This window comes from Alosa sapidissima, chromosome 18 (assembly GCF_018492685.1).
Source record: "Alosa sapidissima isolate fAloSap1 chromosome 18, fAloSap1.pri, whole genome shotgun sequence".
Taxonomy (NCBI): Eukaryota; Metazoa; Chordata; class Actinopteri; order Clupeiformes; family Clupeidae; genus Alosa; species Alosa sapidissima.
In genome coordinates this window covers 3,478,438-3,499,322 of record NC_055974.1, presented here as the reverse complement: position 1 = coordinate 3,499,322, position 20,885 = coordinate 3,478,438, and the positions used below count along the sequence as shown (strand labels likewise).

The window sequence follows — 20,885 nt, the reverse complement described above, 5'->3', positions numbered from 1 at the left end:
ATGTTTTACCTTCACACCTGGAAGTCTTTAACATAATTTGCCCTGTTGTTTTGGCCATTATTAATAGCTCCTTATCTACTGCAGTGGTCCCCTCTAGTTTTAAGCATGCAATTGTCCAACCTCTACTAAAGAAGCCCAGTCTTGATTACAGCGACCTGACAAACTGTAGGCCTATATCCAAATTACCTTTTTGTTTCAAAGATCCTGGAAAACATTGCTCTCTGTCAGGTTACCTCTTATTTGAATGCTTTCAATATCTATACATTTCAGTCTGGTGTTAGATCACTTAGTTAGCACTGAATCTGCACAATGATATCCTTTGCTCAGTAGATAATGGCGCTTGTGCCCTCTTAGCACTTATTGACCTTAGTGCAGCTTTTGACATCATTGACCATAGCATCCTTTTAAATGTCTGGAGGTTGAAGTTGGTCTGCAAGGGGTGGTGTTGAAATGGTCCACATCATATCTGAATGATAGAAGATTCTCTGTAAGATTAGGCATTAGGCTCTGGAAGATTTTAGGCCGTCTGCTGTTGTCCCTATGCTCCTTCTTGGCTCCATCTTTCACAAACACAACATTTACAGTTTTTCTCGATCATTTTGATGCTTGTGTCAGCTCTGACATCACATTCTCAAAACAGTTAACACCCATGTCTGCACAAAAGCACTCTGGCCAAAATAACACATTTTGCTTGCAAAAGGCTGTTACTCTCTTAAAACACGCAGCAAAAGCGAATTTTGCCTTCAAACAACACACCCTGATATATTTTGCTATATAATTTATATATTTTCAACATTTGATATGTTGTCCGTGTCCTTTTGGTAACTAAATAAGAGTTTTACGAGATTTGCAGATTATTACATTCTGTTTTCATTCGCCTTTTACACAACTTTTTCTGATTTGGGGGTCATACCAACTATACCTTATTTTAATAGTGTGGTTCAACAGACATGACAGAATTAGAGGTCAGTGGACGATTGGAGTAAGATGCCAGTCCAGTTCATGAGTTTATAGGCCATCCACTTTTTTGCTTCTGTAGCCAAGACCTTGCAGCCCATTGTTTTGCTTCTTGCATCTATACATTTCATTAATTCATTTAATAAAGATGTTATGCTACTGTATATTAGATCCTTCATATTTATGTCAGTGACAGTGAGCAAGAGGAAGTGACAACATCGGTCAAAATCAGATGATGTAGGCCTAGTCTAGGCCCATAGTGCTACTACTATCGCCCAAGTTTTAACATCTGGCAGAGAGAACAAAGTGAATATGTGAGACTTGAAAAGCATAATAATATCTGCATTTGTTGTGGTAAAACTGTGGCACTGTGGCTCTGCAGACAGACCATTCTCTGCATTAGTTCCAGTCCAAGCTACCTCCAAGCTGAGGAGGCGCTGTTTCGCAGGAGTTCAACCTAATGCCCTCTTGCTGCCGTCTCCTCAACGTCTGGAGGAGCAAGGGGAGGAACTTTGACCAGTTCATAGCAAAATAGCGTTTAGCACGTTTACATTTTTGTATTTTTTCATAATTGGTTGGTTTATTTCATATGAAAAGAGATGTGGTTTGTTTATTTATTAAGCTGGCTGTCGTTGGTGATACAAATATCATTTGTTACCCTTGCAATTGGTGAGTTTCGGTCCTCTGGAGTGGTTCGCCGGCTAGCGTGCTATCTTGCTAACATGGTATCATTCCCTCCTGTTTCATCTCTTAACTGCCTAGCTAATGATATCTTGCTGTCTTTTAAAGTCATTTTTTGAATCGATCATGGGTCTGCATCTACAGTTAGCTTTATTAAAGTGGTTGGCATAAACCATGTCTAACTCTAACAGCTTTTGCTGCTCTCATGAGCTCGCCAAGTTGTAGACCGCACTAGCGACTTGCTAATCAGCTAGCAATAATTCGTTGTGCATTCTAAGCAGTACTGATACTAGATGCTAGCCTAAAAGCGTGAAGCTAATGCTTAGTGTGAGTTGGCCAAGTTTGTTGATTGGTTGTTAACTAACTAGTTATTTGAAGTCAAACAACGTGAATTGTTTAACAGTGATTATTCATGGTTGGCTAGTATATTTAAAATGTTGCAATGCATTTGGTTGATAAGCTAACGCTAGCCAACTGTCTTGGTTGCAAACCGTGCAGCTGCAACCAGTTTGACAGGTAACTAGCTATAGCTAACATTGTAGGCTTACGTGGACATTTGAAAAGGGCTTGCGTTACTACCTACTACCTAACTACCTCTTCATGGTCAGTAACCTAACATACAGATTACATAAGATTATGTTATAGCGTTTACTAATTGGCTACACCTACGGAGAAAGTGTCGTTATGATTTGCATGGTAAATGTATAATACCAATACTGTGACTGTCAGCTCTTCTGGTTTTTCACAACTGGGATGTACGTGTGTGGCAACTTTCATAGGAATGTCTTCAGAAAGCAGTTCCACTGTCCACGTTGGCAATGTTTATCACCTGTCACGTTCAGGTTAAATCAGGTCGTTTAACTGCCTATCACATGACATAACCACTGCTTTGAGCTGACAGTCTTATCTACGTATCTATGTGGCAGTTGGGCTTTATGAATCCGCTGGATACTTTACTGGGGGAACACCATAATTAGTCCGAATAAGATGTCATGGTTAATCGTTACTATTAAAACATTTTTAATTAAAATTAAAATTTAGAAAAAACATTCCGCTTGTAGAGCAGGTTGTCACTTCACAAGGCATTTGGCACAGGCTTACATTACACAGGGCATCCACAGATGCTAGTGTGCCTCAGTTCACTCAGTGGATTCCTGGAACTGTCAAAGACGCATGTTTCGGGGCTTTCTTCTTCGGTTGAGCATTGCCATGTCACCTCCTGTTTAGTCGGGAAAGTTTCCAAACTGAACGTCTGGTCGTAGTTCAAAAGTGTAGTGTCCCTTTTACCTGCTCCCTCCTCAGCCCTATCGCAGCAGATCGCTTGTGAAGTGCCTTCGCGTGACGAGGACAGGGCTCTCTAGCGTGCAGGCGCACTGTCACCCACCTTTCTGATGTGTAATGTTTTGACTTATGTAAGAGCGGCTTGAAGTCAACTCCGCGGGGAGACTGAACGACTGTTCCCCTCATGTGGATTGGGGTGTGTGTGTGGGGGTGCGCGCACGCACAGCTGCCACATTTTACATTTTCATTCGTGTTTGCCTAGCCAGTACCTATGCCACTATCTTTGCTTGCTAGTGAGTAGGCTGTAACTAACCTAATTATCGCATACTGTGTTTCCTTAACATTTGGCTGATTTCTTTGTGTTTCCTTTCCAGCTGCGGGTCTTTATTACCTGGCAGAATTAATAGAGGAATATACAGTGGCCACCAGTCGGATTATAAAGTACATGATCCTGGTGGGTATTACCAGCAGAACACAGGACATTTCTCACAGTGTGTCACAATGAAGCTTTAAGGTGATGGTAGATGGGGCCATTTTTTGAGCAATGTTGTTGGGCAACCACAAAACCAGCTCTGTGTGTTCTGATTGGATAATTATGAGAATGTGCTCAATGATGATTAAGGTTCTTCAGAAAAAAATGTCCAAAATGGAAGGGAACATGCCCGAATAACAATATACAGGAACATTGCCCAATAACACTGTTCAAAACATTGCCTTGTCATCAACACTGTCTGAATGCCTTAGCATTTTTTGGGCGCTCTACATTTATCAGCCAGCTTGGGCTTGGTTTCTTTTTTCTTTTGGGAAAATGCTTGATTGCTAATTGACTTAGTGATGTCACTTGAGTGGACGTAAATTCAGATTGTCACATGTAGGTCTGTTACAAAAGACAATATCTACCCAATGTGTCCATAAACATTAGGCTTTTCTTTGTTCTGTTCCTGGTTGGTGTGCATGCATTATAATAGTATGTACAAAGGTTCTGGTTCTACACAAGAACAAGGTTTATGTTGAACCGGAAAACTTATCTAATCACATCCGCTTATCAAATGATAACATTGATTCTGACACATAGACAGTAGTACAGATACAATAAATACGCGTATATAGATGTGTATGCTATACTTAAAACAGTGGTATCTGTTTGGACCAAGTTGGATGCTAAAATCAGTGTTGATGGTTGTAAAAAATAATTTTCATATGCTTTTGTTTAAAAGAATTACTGCAGACTATAAAAACGGAATTTAAAAAGCAGGTTGACAGTATTACCAGTTTGCCCATCGCTGAATGGCTGTCAGAATCAATGTTATTGCTCAACAAGCGAATGTGATTAGATCGCTTTACAGGTTTAGCAATTTGACATTCGGCATGAACCGCATTTTGGGTGCTTAATTTAAAGTGCAAACTTCCATAGGTCTCTTGGTGGTGGATTTATGTGTTAATACCTTTGGTGTGTCTGTGTGTGTGTTTTGTGTTTGTCTCCAGTTCTCCACAGGTGTACTAGTAGGGCTGTATGTGTTTGAGGGCTTCCCCATCTTTATGGTAGGGGTGGGGCTCTTCACCAACCTGGTGTATTTTGGCCTGCTGCAGACCTTCCCCTACATCCTGCTTAGCTCACCAAACTTCATCCTGTCCTGTGGTAAGTGCACGGACACACACATACACATCATTTACATTTAAAAAAAAAAAAAATTACATTTTGCTTTTACACCAGTTTGTACAACGTAACCTCCCTCATAGAGTTCCATGAGTAACTATTAGCCTAGTTATCTAACCCAAACAGACACACCAGAGCCCTGGTGTTGAATTCAAACTGACAGTGCTCATTTGTGTTTGAACTAATGCTACTGTATGTTTTAGCTCATTCAGGCTATTTGTTATGTTTTAAAGATCTAAAGATTCATCTAAAATCTGTCTTCCCCTCCTTCTCTTATAGTGCTGGTAGTCCTAAATCATTATTTAGCCTTCCAGTACTTTGCAGAGGAATACTACCCCTTCTCAGAGGTGAGCATGGCTGTGGTAGGCAACTCTATACACTCACTGTGCATTTAGTCTGATTTGTTGGCTGTATTGGCCACTGATTGGCTGACTAGCTGTCTTGGTGAAGATTGCTTGCCATGAAAGAGGGCGATGATTATCAATGGTGTAATAACGGTTGTGTTGATTAGTGCTTGGAGTGAGTTTCCCCTCATTGATTTGGTGGTGATTAAGTCAGGTTTGCTTGATGCTAAGTGGAGTAGAATGTGTTGGGAATTCAATCTAGAATGTTGCTGCTAATAATGTGGTTGAAAGTGTTTAGTTTGTATAGTTAGTGTGTTAATGAACAGCAATATGTATCGGTAAATTATGACGTTCCATTATATTAGGTATCATGTATAAGATATTGCGGAGTTGATATTGTTTAGGTATTGTGACTCATGGGGTTTATAATTGATTGCCAGCAGGTACATGCAGATGTCACTGGTCATTGTCTTTTATCTGTCTGGTTACTTGATGCTAATAGCTCCCATGCTGTGTGTTGTGCTGTGCAGGTACTGGCGTACTTCACCATCTGCCTGTGGGTGATCCCCTTCTCCTTCTTCGTTTCGTTATCGGCGGGGGAGAACGTGCTGCCCTCTACCATGCAGCAAGGAGGTCAGTGTCTGATGGGTTGGAGATCGGAAGGGATGGTGTATCTGGTGAAGGAACAGAAGGGTTTTATTTTCAAGAGAGCAAAAGTCATTGGATTATATTTCATCTTTAGTAACACATTGACATAACTCTTAGGCCTGTTGTGATTGAGTTATTGTTATAGTCTGGGTGTCTATGTTGTACAATTTGAACACACACAAGTGATACTTTAGGAATGATCCAGTCTGCAGCACCCACAGAACAGAAGGCATTTCTAAAGACATCCATTGACTCATTCATAATCCCAGGCTAATGATGGGCAATGGGCAGCGCTGACAAAGTCCTGTCAGTGCTGTGTGGTGAATTACCTGGACCAAACGTAAGTAGGGATTTGGCAAGAGCACAGGGCAGTCTGGGGTTTCTTGTGCTGTTTTAATAATGCAGCTGTGCCTTGTGACCTCCTCATGAGCAGTCTTCCTTACCTCATCACAAACCTGGAGTCGTGCGCGTGTGTGTGCGCGTGTGAGCGAGAGAGAGAGAGAGAGTGTGTGTGCAACTCTGTGGCTGCCTGGCTGCATTGTTGTGACAGGTCAGACCTGTCCCAGGTGACAGCACTCTGGAGCAAGGCAGCTTTATGTTGTTGTGAGGTTTAGGGAAGCAGCGTCTTCAAATCGTTCAGGTCACAGGGAGCTAAAGTCTTACTGTGTTAGAGACCGTCATTTGACTGCTTTTTGAAGCATGTTTTTAATAACCAGTTGTGTTCCTTTGAGGTGAAGGCTTTCTGTTCTTAAGATCATACCTTTTTATAGATTTATTATCGTTGGGCATAGTGTTTGGTCCTAATGCTGGGGTTGCCATGGAGACACACAACGTTCCCTCACCCTTAACATCTGTGTCTCTCTCTCTCTCTCTCTCTCTCTCTCTCTCTCCCCAGATGATGTGGTATCCAACTATTTCACCAAGGGCAAGAGGGGCAAGCGCTCTGGAATCCTCCTCATCTTCTCTTTCATCAAAGAGGCTGTGTTGCCCAGCCGACAGAAGATGTACTGAACCCCTCTGAAAGGGCTGGTAGCGTGTGTGTATGTGTATGGTGCCTGGGTGTGTGTGTGTGTGTGTGTGTGTCTTTGTACAGGTAGGTGGAGGAATGGGGGGAGGTAGAGGTAGATCAAAGGGTAAGTTCTGCCACCTGAGAGGCAAAGGCTCTCCCTACTCCCAGGGGCTAAACAGGGTAGACTGTGATGGACAGCGCCAAACATGAGGGGAGTGGAGGGGGGTGGGGTGTGTACGTGCGGAAGGGTCACGGGACGGGGTCAGGAGGTCACAAAGGCGTGGGGGAGTGAAGTCCCTGAAGAACAGTGCGTCCAGACAGACTCTTAGCACAATGCTGCCAATTGGCCATCTTCTGGACTCGCCTCAATGCCGCGTGACGACTGCTGCCAAACTCGCTCATCAAGACAATGCCCACCCCCGTCCACACCTCGGCCAGGCGACACCTACAGTGGACACCCTCGCCCTCCAGCTACAACAATACTCCATGTGTCACTTTTATATGGCTCGATTGTTGAAGTTTATGTGATTAATCAGAGATTGTATGTATGTGTGTGTGTGTGAGAGAGAAAGAGATTGAGCGAGCGAGCGAGCAAACATGCATGAGAGAGACAGAATGTGTAGTTGTTGGAAGTCCTGTGAGTGTGTGTGTGTGAACAAGTGAGAGAGATTTTGAGTTTGTTTGGATGCGATGGTGTTTTGGTGTTAGAGAGAGTGTGTGTGTGAGAGAGAGTGAGTTTGAGACTACCTGTGTATGATTGTATCAATAAGATTCCTGTGTACAGCTTATCTTTCAGTCATCGAGGCCACATAGGCTACATTTTTGGTTGTGCTTATCATTTTTAAAACTGGCATAAGTAAAACAAAACATAACATGGGAATGATTCCTTTTTTCATTCATTTCTGGAAGCTTAGAGGTGATCCGCACTCCACGTTCATTGTTGTACGTGTCGGTATGGGATGGGGCCATTATGGTCACACATGCACAGTAGTGTCTTATTGAGAGGCACAGTAGTGTCTTATTGAGATGCACAGTAGTGTCTTATTGAGATGCACAGTAGTGTCTATGTGATCGGTTGGTAATAAATTGGGAGTTGAACCATACTATACTCAAACTGCTCATTGGTCCTGACTGATAAATGAGCTTACTGACATAATTGTTATGAATGGGCAAATAAAATACCCCCCCCCCCCCCAAACACACACACACACACACACACTAAACCCTAATGCTTTCAAATATATCAAGTCAAGTCAACTTTATTTCTATAGCACATTTAAAAACAACTGAGTTGAACCAAAGTGCTTACAAACAAACATAAAACAATGACAATGGTACAACAACAATAATAACATAACATGGGGGGAAAATAAATAAATAATTGAAATAATAAACAAATTGGTCAAAAATAGAATAAAGAGTGTGTGTGTGTGTGGGGGGGAAATGAAAGTCTTTAAGTTACACTAAAAGCAGTCAATGGTTGGAGAGGACTTAATATGTACAGGTAGACAATTCCAGAGTTGGGGGGCAACAACAGAGAAGTCTCTATCACCCTTAGTTTTAAGGTGTGTTTTGGGGATATAGAGAAGATTCTGAGATGAAGACCTAAGTGATCTTGGAGTGCTGTAAGGAATTAGTAGGTCACCGATGTAACTAGGTGCCAAACCACTGAGGGCTTTGAAGACAAAAAGTAAAATTTTAAAATTAACTTTGTGCTCCACAGGTAACCAGTGCAGCTTAGCCAACACAGGAGTTATATGCTCACGTTTCTTAGAGCCACTTAACAATCTAGCTGCTGCATTTTGAACTAGCTGAAGTCTGTTGAGAGTGGAGTGGGTCAGGCCTGCATATAATGAATTACAATAATCTAGTCTAGATGTTATGAAAGCATGTATAAGAGTTTCAAGATCGGAGAAGGACAAAAAGGGCTTCAGTTTTGCAATGGTTCTTATCTGGAAAAAGCTGCCTTTGACCACACTATTTACTTGCTTATTAAAATTTAAAGAGGGCATTTTTCAAGATAGAAACATCACTTGGAGGGCCAGAAATAATTATATCAGTTTTACTTTCGTTCAGTTGAAGAACATTTCTTGCCATCCAGCATTTGACGTCACTGAGACAGTTAAAAATATTCTCCAAAGAACAAATGTCATTAGTGTTAACAGGCAGGTAAAACTGAGTGTCATCTGCATAGCAGTGATACTGAATGTTATACTTTTTAAAAATTGAGTCAAGGGGTAGCATATAAAGAGAGAATAAAAGAGGGCCCAAAATTTCCATTTACTTTTAAACAAAAGCCCCTTAACACAGAGAACAAACATTCAAGCTACTGTTCAAAAGGATTCTATAATGACAGGTGAAAGAAGATTATACATTGACATTTCTTGTAACTTAAGGCATTGCATTTCCTTGTTTTTGGCTCTATATATTTTGTTCTGAATACTGTCTCCTAGTTACCATAGGGCATGCTCAACGACAGGTATGGGAAGCATTCTTTCAGCCTGGTTAGGGCCAGATTGTATGTGCATTCAGTGACCATGCGCCATATCCTACAAACTATGAGTCATGAAGGACAACTTTAGGACTGAGTTTGTACTTATGGTTGTATTCATGATCAATTATTACTGTGAGTATCCAGGTCAAGTATACTAATCTTCAGTCCTTTTAGATAATGTACTAGTGTTTAAAATACATTCTTATCGGATGGTATATGTGCCTTTAGCACTGGAGGGCTAAATGGCTACATTGATTCCAATGGAATCCTAAAACTGGCCTTTTGACCTCCTCCTGATGACTGTCCACTGTTGCTGTGGCTGCCTCAACGTGACCTGACTGTACGTGCCGCTCTGCAGTCCTTTCTGCGGATTGGCTGAGCTGCAGTTCTAAGGTACATGTAGCACATTTGCCCTGCCGGTGTGAGGTTGGGCAAGGGTCAAGAGCCACAGGGGAGTGTGTAGTGCAGAGATGCACACACTCAGACACACACACACATGCCACTCAGACACACACACACACACACATGTCACTCAGACACACACACACACACACACACACACATGCCACTTAGACACACACACACATGCCAACATGGTGCTTTCACCTGGAGAGCCACTTAGTGGAGCGTGAGTGAGAGAGGGGAAGGGGGATCCCAGAGGGAGAGGCAGTGGCAGAGCAGGCAGACATGTGACCCAGGCCACAGTGGTCACGCTCTTCAGACTGCATAGGGCACACACACACACACAAGAGTACACAATTTCATACACACAGACATATATATCTCACAAGATCACAGTACATTTACACTCCTCAGGAGAACCTGTTACTTCTCACGCAAATACACACCTCACAAAAACCAAGTGTTTCATGAACATACACTTAGACCTCTCAAGAACACTGTCCAAGAACACAGTCCATATTGCTTCATACGTATACCCCATAAGAACAGATTCAGTACACAGCCCTTCACAAGAGCCCATGATTCAGCACACTAACAGCCTATACTAGAACACATTAGTACCCTCACACATGCACTCGCCTGGCCGCCATCACACAAATGCACTGGACAGATAGATAAGCTGTAGAAAATGACACAAACTCACCTCTGTTCACTCTGTCAGTTCACACTTAACACAAGCTCTAAGCGACGAGGCAGCACATTGTTCGTTCTTTTTCCTAACTGTCACTTTCCTCTCCTTTCTTAACTTCTCCCATTTCCACTTTCATCTCTCTCTCTCTCTCGCTCTCTTTTTCTCACCCTCTGTGTTTCTGTCTCACACCCTTTGTGGTTCCTTTATCAGGCATGTCAGTGGACAGCCGAAAGGTCACCCAAAGGTGTTGGCTCTTATCTCCTCTCTGCTCATCAGTGCAGTGGGTCGGTGCATAAGAAGTGTTTTCAGTTTTAGATGTTTCTGGAAAGTTTTTTGCATTTGCGCCAAATTAATTTGCTCAGCCTGTACGTCTAGTATCAAACCATAGGGATTTCTATTGGCTGACGCCGTGGACTTCATCCAATCACAGCGCTCTATTTTGTTAGAGAGTCTTAAGGCGGGCTTAACAGGATAACGACAGTCCTGTGATGGTGAACAACAAGGAAGGTGGCTATCGCTAACGAAGAGCGGTTGTTTGAATCGGCGTTGGCGTCAACTTTGGAGGAGTTGGACTTGTGCTTTTCTTTGAAAGTTGAGCAACACAATGCACTTAAGTAATTCCTTTCGAAGAAGGATGTATTTGCCGTTTTGCCGACCGGATACGGATATGGTCGTAGCGCTGGCCTATTGCATGCCTAGGCAGTTTGAAAGACAATTCTCTGCCCGCCCCTTGGATTAAGCGAGGTAAATGGTTCGATTCCAGACTATACATTTCAATGATATAGGATGGCCCGCCAGGGTAGTTCAATCCAAATATGTTAGTTACTTCGAAAAACAGTTGTTTCTCTGCGCTTCTGTAATTAACTATCTGGTGTGTCAACGGGAGAAGACTAATTGTAGAGAGAGAGAGGAGTTTTTACCGGAGCAACACAGATGTATAAACTTCAGATTTTATTTTAAAGTGCCAACATAAGGGACTTATGTTGGCACTTTAAAATAAAATGTTAGTTAGTTAGTTAGTTAGCTGTCCCACAAACCTGTACAGATATGTCCCATCCCATTCCATCACATATCCTCATGTACATACTATATTATTATGACCGCCGTGCAGCGAAGCGGCCATAATAAAAAAGTGTTTTCGCATGGCCAATTTTCCGTCAAGGATTCCCGGGACACTGAAACTTGGTGGGCATGTAGCCCCACAAGGATAGCATGGAACCATCGTTTTCTGTTTTGATCTGTAGCCCCCCCGTTGGACTGGACCCCCCGAAAGGAGGGTAGGGCGGACACAGTTTTCTGTGAATATCTCAAGAACCGTAGGGTTTAGGAGGACCACCTTTTTTTGTATATGTTGATCTTAAGGGGCCATGTCAACCCATTCCATAACCACTCATTTCATATATAGCGCCACCTAGTTAAAAACGAAAAAGTAAAAATGAGGTGTTGTAATCGCAGGTATCTGTGACCTAACATGGTCAAAACTGCACGAAATTGGAAGTGTAGGATCATTATGACACCCTCTGAATACACGTCAAGTTTTGTGGAGTTCTGTTCATGGGGGGCCATACAATAAATTAATTTATGTTACTGTACAAAACTGGCCTGTAGGTGGCCGGACACAGTTTTCTGTGAATATCTCGAGAATCGTAGGGCCTAGGAGGACCACCTTTTTTTGTATGTTGGTCTTAAGGGGACATGTCAACCCATCCCATTACCACTCAATTCATGTATAGCGCCACCTAGTTAAAAATTAAAAAGCAAAAAATTAGGTGTTGTAATCACAATATCTCTGGCTGACATGGTCAAAACTGCACGAAATTGAAAGTGTAGGATCATTATGACACCCTCTGAATGAATGCCAAGATTCGTGGACTTTCGTTCATGGGGGGCCATACAATAAATTAATTTATGTGTACATTTAGTGACCGTACACCAACAGAGTTTTCTGTGAATATCTTGAGAAACGTAGGGCCTAGGATGACCAATTTTTTGCATATGTTTGCCTCCAGGGGTCATGCTAACCAATTCCATATGCACACATGTGCATAAACAGATATTCACATACACACATACATTCACAGTAATCATACGTATGACACATACACACACAGTATAGACATATGTACGCATGCATGCACATGCACACACACAGGCACACCCACAAGCACATGCACGCACGCACGCGCACACACACACACACACACACACACACACACACACACACACACACACACACACACACACAACACTTCCACATGCAATTAAACAATTTCTCAGAATTATGAACAGGCAAGATGGGGGTGGGGTTGTATAAAATGTATTTTACATGTGAAATCTATGAACTAATCATGTTTTGGCACTTTTTGTCTAGCAGATACCAGTGAGAATTGAGTGTGCATAATGCAATTCAGTGAGACAGTTAGAATCATATATGCCTTTCACCTTTTGTTTTTAACCAGCAGCCAGACCAATACCCTGACTTTGCTGAATTACTGAAGCTAAGCAGGAACAAAGTAGGAAATGAACACAATTTGACAAGCGTGACTTATTTTTGTGAAAAAATGTGCTAGACTGGGCTGCGGTCATATTTTGTACCACTCTGCGGTATATCTAGTTACCCATTTAGCTGAAAGCAATTAACAACTTAAAAGCAACCCAAAGTCAGTCAGTATTTTATTTAACTGTACAAAAATGAAATATTTATATATTGGATTGGAATACATGCAGTCAATATATAATTGTCTGTTATAAGTGCCGACAAACAGGTGTGATCCGTTAATTACAGTGGAAGTTGGAAATCGTGTGAGACACTCAATTTCAATTTGTATAAACCTGCATCTGCTTTTGTTGGATTGTGTGTGTCATTGGACAAATGATCAAAGGTCTGTCTGAAATTGGTGTCTGTTCCAGATTTCTCTTGGCTGGTGCTCCTGCACTGTATCCTTCGTGTCTTGAGTCTAGTATGTGGGGAGGCCAACCTGTACTGATTCTCCTTTTCATTTGTGTACTGCCATAATTTCTATGTCTGCATCTTTCTATGTCTCCATCTGTTATTTCTGTCAAATGTATTGCACGCCACCAAACCCCATCCTCATACATATTTATTTTACATTCTAGCATAGCTAGATCCCTATGTAATATACATTTCTCCAGTATCATCTCACAGTGTAAAGGTTCTGCTAGTGTTCTCAAAGAACCCTTAAGGAATTATGTGGAATTCCGTAGGATTCAAGTTGTCTTGAACACAACCATACAGCATTTCTCCTTTGAGTTGCATTACATTTAATACAGCGCCACTTGGCACAGAGGTATGACAAGAGAGCTAGCCTGGTGTTAGCTGGTTAGCATGCTAACTTCAGTGGACATCAGGACAATGCAGAGCAACGGTATCTTTTTTTAACACTAGATCAAAATGGTTGATTCTTCATAGTCTGTAGCTATTTGCAGGTCATTTTTTAATGTAAACTCCATAGTACCTTTAAGTTTCGGTCAAATTCTTTGCAGGAAATCTCTCATGAGTGACCACTGTCATAAACAGAAACTGTAACTCGGAGACAGCAGTCCTTTCCCTAGTATTGTCCTGGTTTCATCTCCTCCACCAGGTGCATGGCGATTTCAGTCCAGGGGGACGCTCCGTTTTCTGGTGATGGACACCGGCGCCGGGGCAAGTCCAGCACCGAGTGGCTCTGGAAGTCCAGCGGGGACTCTAGGCGTGAGGGGTAGTCCGCCGGGAAGAGCTCCCTCTTCAGGGTGCTCAAGGGCAGGTCAGGGGCAGTCCGGGGCTTGTCCTCCCAGCACGTCTTGTAAAAGGTGCGGCCTCTGGGCTCTTGGGTCAGCGTGACGCTCTGGCGCAGGTCCGGTGGCGGTGCCACCCTCTCGGGGCGGGTGCTGGTGCGCACCCCTTGAGGTCGGCTCGTGGAGGCTTTGGGAGGTCTGTTGGGGTTTGGGGACACATTCCAGGCCTCTCGAGGTGCCTTAGGCTGACCTTGGTGCCGCTCCTGGTGTCTGGCGGCTGGAGGATCCGTAGAGGTGCACTGGGTGTGGTGGGGGAGCCAGCAGCCCCTCTCTGGCCTCCACTGCACAGGGACGCCCTTGTGTTTGGCCCAGGCAGCCACCCTCTCCTCAGACACATCCTGCCTGTCAAACTGGCACAAACAAGGAAACATGCCAGGTGAGTAATCCTCGCTGACATAATGTAAGGAAGCGTATACTGTATACAGTAAATGTGCTAATTAATGTATAGAATAAGGATGTGTTTTTGTTTCCTGTCCATCGGTGGTGTGTGAGTGTACAGTATATGTGCGGTTACTGTACTGATTTGATTCATTGTGTAATTTGTATAGCAATAATAAGTCAGTACCTTGTCTTTACACTCGTTACGATGGTGCCAGAACTGTAGAGTCTCTTTGAGCTTGTGGAGCTTCTTCCTTTGCTTCACCTCTGTCTTTTTATCCTTCTGCCACATGGCATCTTTCAGGAACCTGACACACACACACACATGCATACACACACACACACACACATACATACATGTGGAGTAAGGGAATTAATCTTGCTCCTACTCACAGTATCAAGGACAACGTTTCTGTAACATCACATGCATGATGGATAGCTTGACCCTCTTGCTTAATTACAGTGGAACAGAGAGGGTGGGTGAGACTGACAGCTAACTATCAGATTGATCCCCATAGACACATTAAGCACTATTTCAGAAGAATTGTAGAATTTACACTTCTGAGCTTAGAGATACAGTAATTACAGAATAGAGACAGCACAATCTAAAGTCAATTAATGACTTGGTCACAAATAAATCATGTTTAAAAAATGAAGACCACCATAAACTGGTAAACTGTTCAAAATGAGTGTGAGAGAGACCCACCCACCGTGCAACCTGACGGTGGCACCACAACTTGGCCATGTCCAGCGGTGTGTGCCCATTAATTTCCCTCAGGTGTGGGTCAGCCCCCGCCTCCAGGAGGGCCTGCACACACTCCAGAAGACCCTCAGCCGCTGCCTGGTGCAGAGGCGTCACACCGTCCTTTGTGGCCCTGAGAAGAACATGAAAAGAGGGTTGTACTAGTACTCCCGTTACATTAGAGAGAAGAAAGAGAGTGAAGAATAAAGAGGGTAAAAGAGAGATGTGTGAGGTTTTTAGAGAGCTGTAAAGACGCACAGAAAGAGAGAGAGAGAGGGGCAACCATTCTTTGGGCAATGCATTTCTGGAGTCCAGATAATACATAATGTTTCGATTTGAGTGTGAGAGAGCAAAGGGAGAGACTGAGACAGGTGAAGTGGTTGCTAACGCATTGACTTGTGCTCCATGCATCAACAGGCATGATATGGAGGCCAGGGTCCACGGTGCGCTCTTTGGGGTGAAGACCAGGTGAAGCGGGGTTCGGCCCTGGGGGCAGCGGGCATCCACCTCTATAATGCCACCCTCTAGTAGAGACTCCATGAACTTGACCTGCCCATGAAGAGCGGCCACATGCAGCACAGTAAGACCCTGCTCCACACAGACACACACACACGCACGCACTGTAACTGGCATTGTGGATTGTTGGTAAGTTACAGGCATGATAAACATATGATATATTTTTGTATTGTTATTCATGCTGTGAACTGAATGAGTATATCAATTAGTGTAAATAATTTGTTTTACATTAGTCACTTGGTTAATTCAAACACACGTGCCTAGTTTGGTTTTCTAATGGAATGTCGAGGAGTGTCTTTGCGCGGGAAAAGAGAACATGTCAGCAATAGCCTATACGCACCTGTCTGTTGCGCTGAGGCAGCGAGGTCGAACGTCGGAGAATGTAACCGAGCCACACAACATCCCCACATGCCGCGGCCTGCAGCGCATCCATGATCACCTAGCCTACAGTAAATACCCTGTTCAAAGCCCATCAGCCAACGGCGCCTGACCAACTCAACCGAGATCACCCTGATCCGTTTATGATCATATCAACAAATGACCACAAAACAAAACGATTAGACTAAAGGCAACTTTTTTTAAATCTTGTAGGCTATTAAAGACAAGTATTTTGTTTAAAAGACTGACCTTAGTGTTAAGTGACGAATTTAGTGAAATAATTTGTTCTTTTACACTGTGTTAGCATTGGCAACCAAAGAAAGACACTATTAGGCCTACACAATATCCAATCTTTCCAGCTTGTTGACATTAGTTAGTGTTGGTGTTACCATGACACTTCCGCAACACCATTCCAAAAGAACGCCCCCTATGTGGCCAGAGCTCAGAGCTGTGCCATGTAGAGAGAGATCACCAGGGTCCTGTCCGTAGGCTATGACATGTTCAGGGATTCAAGGAAGAAGCTTTCTTTGGCCTTGTTATTTTAAAATAAGAACGAAAACGTCTTGGATCATCTTCTGATTCATATAGGCTACAGACGGAACAATTAATTTAATTTCAGAAATGGAGTAGTCCTAAACCTAGATAGCCTACATACATACATCAGTAGCAGTGACATGCATAGCCCATGGAGGAGGCGGACCAATAGAGTACTCTGACGTGAAGCAACTCCACTATTTCACTATTCCACAAGGCTTCCCTTCATTTGGCCACTGATGGAGAGACGCGTCAACTGGAGCTAGGCTATATTTATTTTGTTGTGTTGGCCTATATGCTTTTATGTCATTCTCTCTACATCTAGGCTACATATTTACTTCTGCACCTTGTTTGTTTGTATTATTGTAAAAAAAAAAAATCAGATTTCGGAAGTTTGCAACCATTGTAAAATGCATGCTTTTGCGGAAGTTTCAGGACTTTTTCAAAGTCTATTTAGTCCATATATCTCGTTCGTTGACACAAAAGTTTTATTGCATTCAGTGGCAGATTTGCCAAGAAGCTTATAAAGTGTAGGCTACCATGCGGGAATTCTTCAAGAACTTTCCTTAACAGGTAAGGTGTTTGTAGGCTAATCAAGGAGCATATCAAAAGCCTACAGACACGGAATGTCTAACATCAAAGTTACTTGCGCCGTGGACCTGAGAGGATAGCTAATGTTTTGAGTAGTGAATCTCACTGGCATATTCCCGGTGGATACAGTCAAGTGAGCGTGGACGATGCATCAGGCAACCGCTGCTGTAAGGAGCTCCCTACGAATTGCGCTCAATACGGATCGACCTAATCAGTGTGTATAGTATTGCGCGTGACCATAGCTGACTGGGCTTTAGCGCACTATCCTTTCTCTCCATGTTTGGTTGCGTAATCAATGACTTAATCAGATTGGACGTTTAAAATGCAACGTTCAAATCAAACTCCTGTTCAATAGTATGGCCGAGCCACTTTTAGAAAGTCAATAGTGTCTAAAACAAAGTCAGAGTCAGTGTCGGTTATATCTTTAATATTAGTATGCTTTGTATAATTTGGCACCTTGTTGGTTTTTTTATTTTTTTTATTTTATTTTTTTTCATTAAAACAGGTTTTAACAGGTTTAACAAAAGAACTGAATTGAGTTCACTCAATTGATTTAACAATTTTACAGTAATTTGTCTCTGCAAACAGCATTCATACATTATCAATAGGACTAGTCAGCTCTTTGCCTGGGTGTCATATTTACCTGCCTAATTATAACCACAGTCAGCTGTGCCATTTCAGGATACTTAGAAAACTCCTCACATTTGGGTTCTGAATATATTCATCACCACTCAGCCCAACTCTGTAATAGGATGAAATAGATAAAAGAACACCTAAAAACAACCAATCAGTGAAAAATCAGCTTTCAATGAATTTTCAGTAATCAATCATACGCAACTCAAGAGGTAAACATAGGCGACTCAGCCATATGGACAAACTAGAGTTAGACCTTTGATGGAAGACAGGGGCATAGGCCTACAGTTTGTTTTGCTGGTGACGTTAAAAACAAATAACTTACGCATAAGCATCTAATGAAGATGATGTTGAGCATCAGTCTGAGGAACTTAGGCCTGGTACCAAATGAAGTCCAGCGCAGCTATTTTTCGTTTGAATTATTTTAAGTCCTAACTTGGTGTCCTCTAGATGCAAGACATTTAGCCACACAAAACATAGGAAATGTGTATACAAAGCACAAGCTTTCTACAGATTCGTCCAAAATGCTCTCTGCATGTGCATCTGCTTGTGCAATGTGCACAGAGAACACAGTTGGATGAGGTCACTTTGCATGCAGTGGGGGCTATATGTGGAAGCAAATGCAGTCAATAGTAATGAAATTTGTGTGTGTGTCTGTGTGTGTGTGTGTGTGTGTGTGTGTGTGTACAATGAGAGAGTGGAGGAAAATGGAATGGTTGTAAAATAAGAAGCCTCATTAGAGCAGTAAAGGGTATGTGTTTACTTCTACATTCCCACCTCTCTCTCTCTCTTTCTCTCTCTCTCTCTGTTTGCGTGTGTGTGTGTCAGGGAGAGAGGGTGGGTGGGTGGGTGGGGCATCATAAGGTCAGTATAAATACGTGTTCATTTGCATCACTGCCAGCCCCCCCCCCACACACACACACCCTCATGACCCACAGACCCACACAGCCCCCCTTACGATGCCCCCCAATGCCCCTGTGTCCGTGCCCTTCCTGCTGGCAGGGCAGGTCATTTGGAGCCTGTGGTGTCCGTGATGCACTGTCCTTCTCATCCCAGCGCAGATCCCAGTGTCCAGCTCCCAGCTCCCTGCCTCTTCCTCCTGATGGTCAAGATCCAGTTCAGCAGCCTTGCCCACAACTGCCCATTCCATAGCCCACACTTGCTACTTACTAGCATTTATATGGTAAATCACTATCAGGTCTCTAGATTGGATTATTTAAAGAATATTCAATGATTAGATGCTGTTGATGTTCAATGTAGCTCTTTGTATGGTCGTTAAAGAGCCTGTAAGGTTACCTGCTTGGTGAAGTATTTACTGTACATTGCTTGTATTGTAAGGTAAATTGTTATCAGATCCCTTCTAGATTATTTTAAGAATATTAAATTATAAGGAGATGTTTGATGAAGCATTAATATGATCTTAGATAGAAAAGATAGAAATAGTATAAATGTAATCTTTTGTTTGTTCATTGGTATGTAAAATATGAATAATATTGCCAGATTGTTGTTAAGTCCTTCGTAGATGGAGTACTATAGTTTTTTATTATTATTATTTTAACGTAATTGCCAGATACAACTTAACTCATGGACTGTTGTTTGAAGACTATTAGGTTATAGTCAAATTGACACTTCAGATTAAGGCATATACTGTAATGACTATCTGTAAAATATTCTGAATCTGTACACTTGTGTAAAAAAACAATTATTTGCACTCTAGAGGTGACAAAGACAGTCCTCCATTTTTACAGTGCACACCAAACCTCTAGTGGGGCATTTAGTGTTGAGCTGAGCATTTCTGGAGAGAAGGTTTTTAAAAGGCTTTAAGTGAAGTTACAGTGCGCTGCGCTCCACGAGCAGATGAGACGCGGGGCTGGATGAAATGAATGAGAACGCTGCCACTGCCACTGCTGAGAGCACGGGGAGAAAAAGCGCGCTCGGGGCACCAATGAAAACGAGCTCATTGCCTCCCTCTTACCCTTTCTCCCTGCCTCTGCCCATTGGCTGGCATGGCTGACCAATCGGAGTGCGCTTTGCTGGGTTGCGCCAGGAGGGAGGTGGTGGGCGGGATGGGAGCGTGTGTAAGTGGGGAGGGAGGGGGGGGGGGGGGTGGGTAGGCGAGGTTGGAGGGGGTGGCCATTGGATCAGCAGCACGCAAGCGAGTGAGCAGACAGAGGAGTTCAAACAGTAAAACAAACATCATAGAGGCCAAACAGCCCGGAGCTTTCTCTCTCTCTCTCTCTCTCTCTCTCTCTCTCTGATTTTTCCTCTCTCCTGCTCTTACCACGGCTCTGCCATAGACACGCACACACAGTCAACTATTCCATTATTGTGATGCACTTTACCCCCAGTTACCCCCACGGACACTCAGGGACAGATCGAAGCAGGAGCCTTCAACAGAGACAGGCCATCGAAAGACAGGACGGAAATATGCATGGCACGGATAAAAAAGGGAGAAACGTCCATTAATAGCCAAGCCTCTTTCAGTAAAAGCAAGGGCTTCCAGATGAGACACGTCAGAATGGTGGAGGCTAAGGGTGGCAGCAGAGGAAGAGAAAGTGAGGGAGAGAGAGAGATGGAGAGAGAAAGAGAGGGAGAGAGAGAGGATGAGTGGGGGGAGGTCATCTGCTCCACTCAGTCCTCCAAACGTCTTCATATTTGATGAGCCTCATGAGGACCCAATGCCCCAAGGGCCACCCAGCCATGTTAGTGTAAGTGCGCTGATTCTCTCTCTCTCCCTCCCTCTCTGTTTCCCTCTATCTCTCTTTTCTCTGTTTGTCTCCCTCCCTCACAGCCTCTCTTTTCCTTTTCCATCTCTTTTCTCTCTCCCTTGTCAGTTCACAGCTCTTCCTCTGTCTGGATCTCTCTCTCCCTCTCTCTGTCCCCCTCTCTCTCTCTCTCTCTCTCTCTCTCTCTCTCTCTGGATGCGCTCAGGCGGGCAGCAGTAGCACTAATGCACTCTGGCACATTCTGCAGCTTGGAGTCACAGAACGACCTGACCGTGTGCACTGACCGTACCACGACCCTTTCCCCACCTCCCTCCGCTCTGCACTGTACGAGCGTGAGCGACAGAGGGAGAGAGAAATGGAAGAGAGAGAGAGAGGAATGGAGATGAAAGAGGAAAGATGGAGAGAGTAGGGATTGTGTTGATTTTAGG

The 20,885-nt window shown here is 43.3% G+C and overlaps 2 protein-coding genes across 6 annotated transcripts in view; one reads left to right on the top strand and one right to left on the bottom strand.

Moving 5' to 3' along the window:
* Window positions 1-1,420: 1,420 nt before the first annotated feature.
* Window positions 1,421-20,885, top strand: part of tex261 (testis expressed 261) — a 24,639-nt gene continuing 5,174 nt past the window's right edge. Inside the window, exons 1-6 of one of the 2 annotated variants that reach the window (XR_006024918.1) lie at window positions 1,421-1,626; window positions 3,294-3,373; window positions 4,405-4,558; window positions 4,856-4,923; window positions 5,451-5,553; window positions 6,464-7,136. Coding sequence is in view for 1 of the 2 variants with exons in the window: in XM_042070121.1 (XP_041926055.1) it covers window positions 1,557-1,626; window positions 3,294-3,373; window positions 4,405-4,558; window positions 4,856-4,923; window positions 5,451-5,553; window positions 6,464-6,579 (591 nt within the window). In the remaining variant the exon portion in view is untranslated. Of the gene's footprint in view, window positions 1,627-3,293; window positions 3,374-4,404; window positions 4,559-4,855; window positions 4,924-5,450; window positions 5,554-6,463; window positions 7,681-20,885 lie in introns of those variants that run through there. The other variant, XM_042070121.1, reaches the window with a different exon arrangement.
* Window positions 13,603-16,350, bottom strand: ankrd53 (ankyrin repeat domain 53). Of its 4 annotated transcripts, none has more exons than XM_042070118.1 (6): window positions 16,223-16,350; window positions 15,936-16,105; window positions 15,468-15,667; window positions 15,048-15,212; window positions 14,525-14,645; window positions 13,603-14,309 (listed from the first exon to the last, which is right to left on the bottom strand). In XM_042070118.1, the coding sequence occupies exons 2-6, from the start codon at window positions 16,026-16,028 to the stop codon at window positions 13,734-13,736; spliced, it is 1,155 nt and encodes a 384-aa protein (XP_041926052.1). In that variant the 5' UTR covers window positions 16,029-16,105; window positions 16,223-16,350; the 3' UTR covers window positions 13,603-13,733. The 4 variants fall into 4 exon arrangements, with proteins under 4 accessions (XP_041926052.1, XP_041926053.1, XP_041926051.1 ...); XM_042070119.1 differs by having other exon boundaries at window positions 15,936-16,039; window positions 16,223-16,346; XM_042070117.1 differs by having other exon boundaries at window positions 15,936-16,336.

What these genes read in the sequence shown, in the direction of transcription:
- ankrd53 (XM_042070118.1), bottom strand. Translation starts at nt 16,028, where the DNA reads ATGGATGCGCTGCAGGCCGCGGCATGTGGGGATGTTGTGTGGCTCGGT. An exon ending in CATGGAGCACAAGTCAATGC is followed by an intron (nt 15,213 to 15,467) that starts GTTAGCAACCAC and finishes TGTTCTTCTCAG; the next exon opens with GGCCACAAAGGACGGTGTGA. An exon ending in TGCCACCGTCAGGTTGCACG is followed by an intron (nt 14,646 to 15,047) that starts GTGGGTGGGTCT and finishes TGTGTGTGTCAG; the next exon opens with GTTCCTGAAAGATGCCATGT.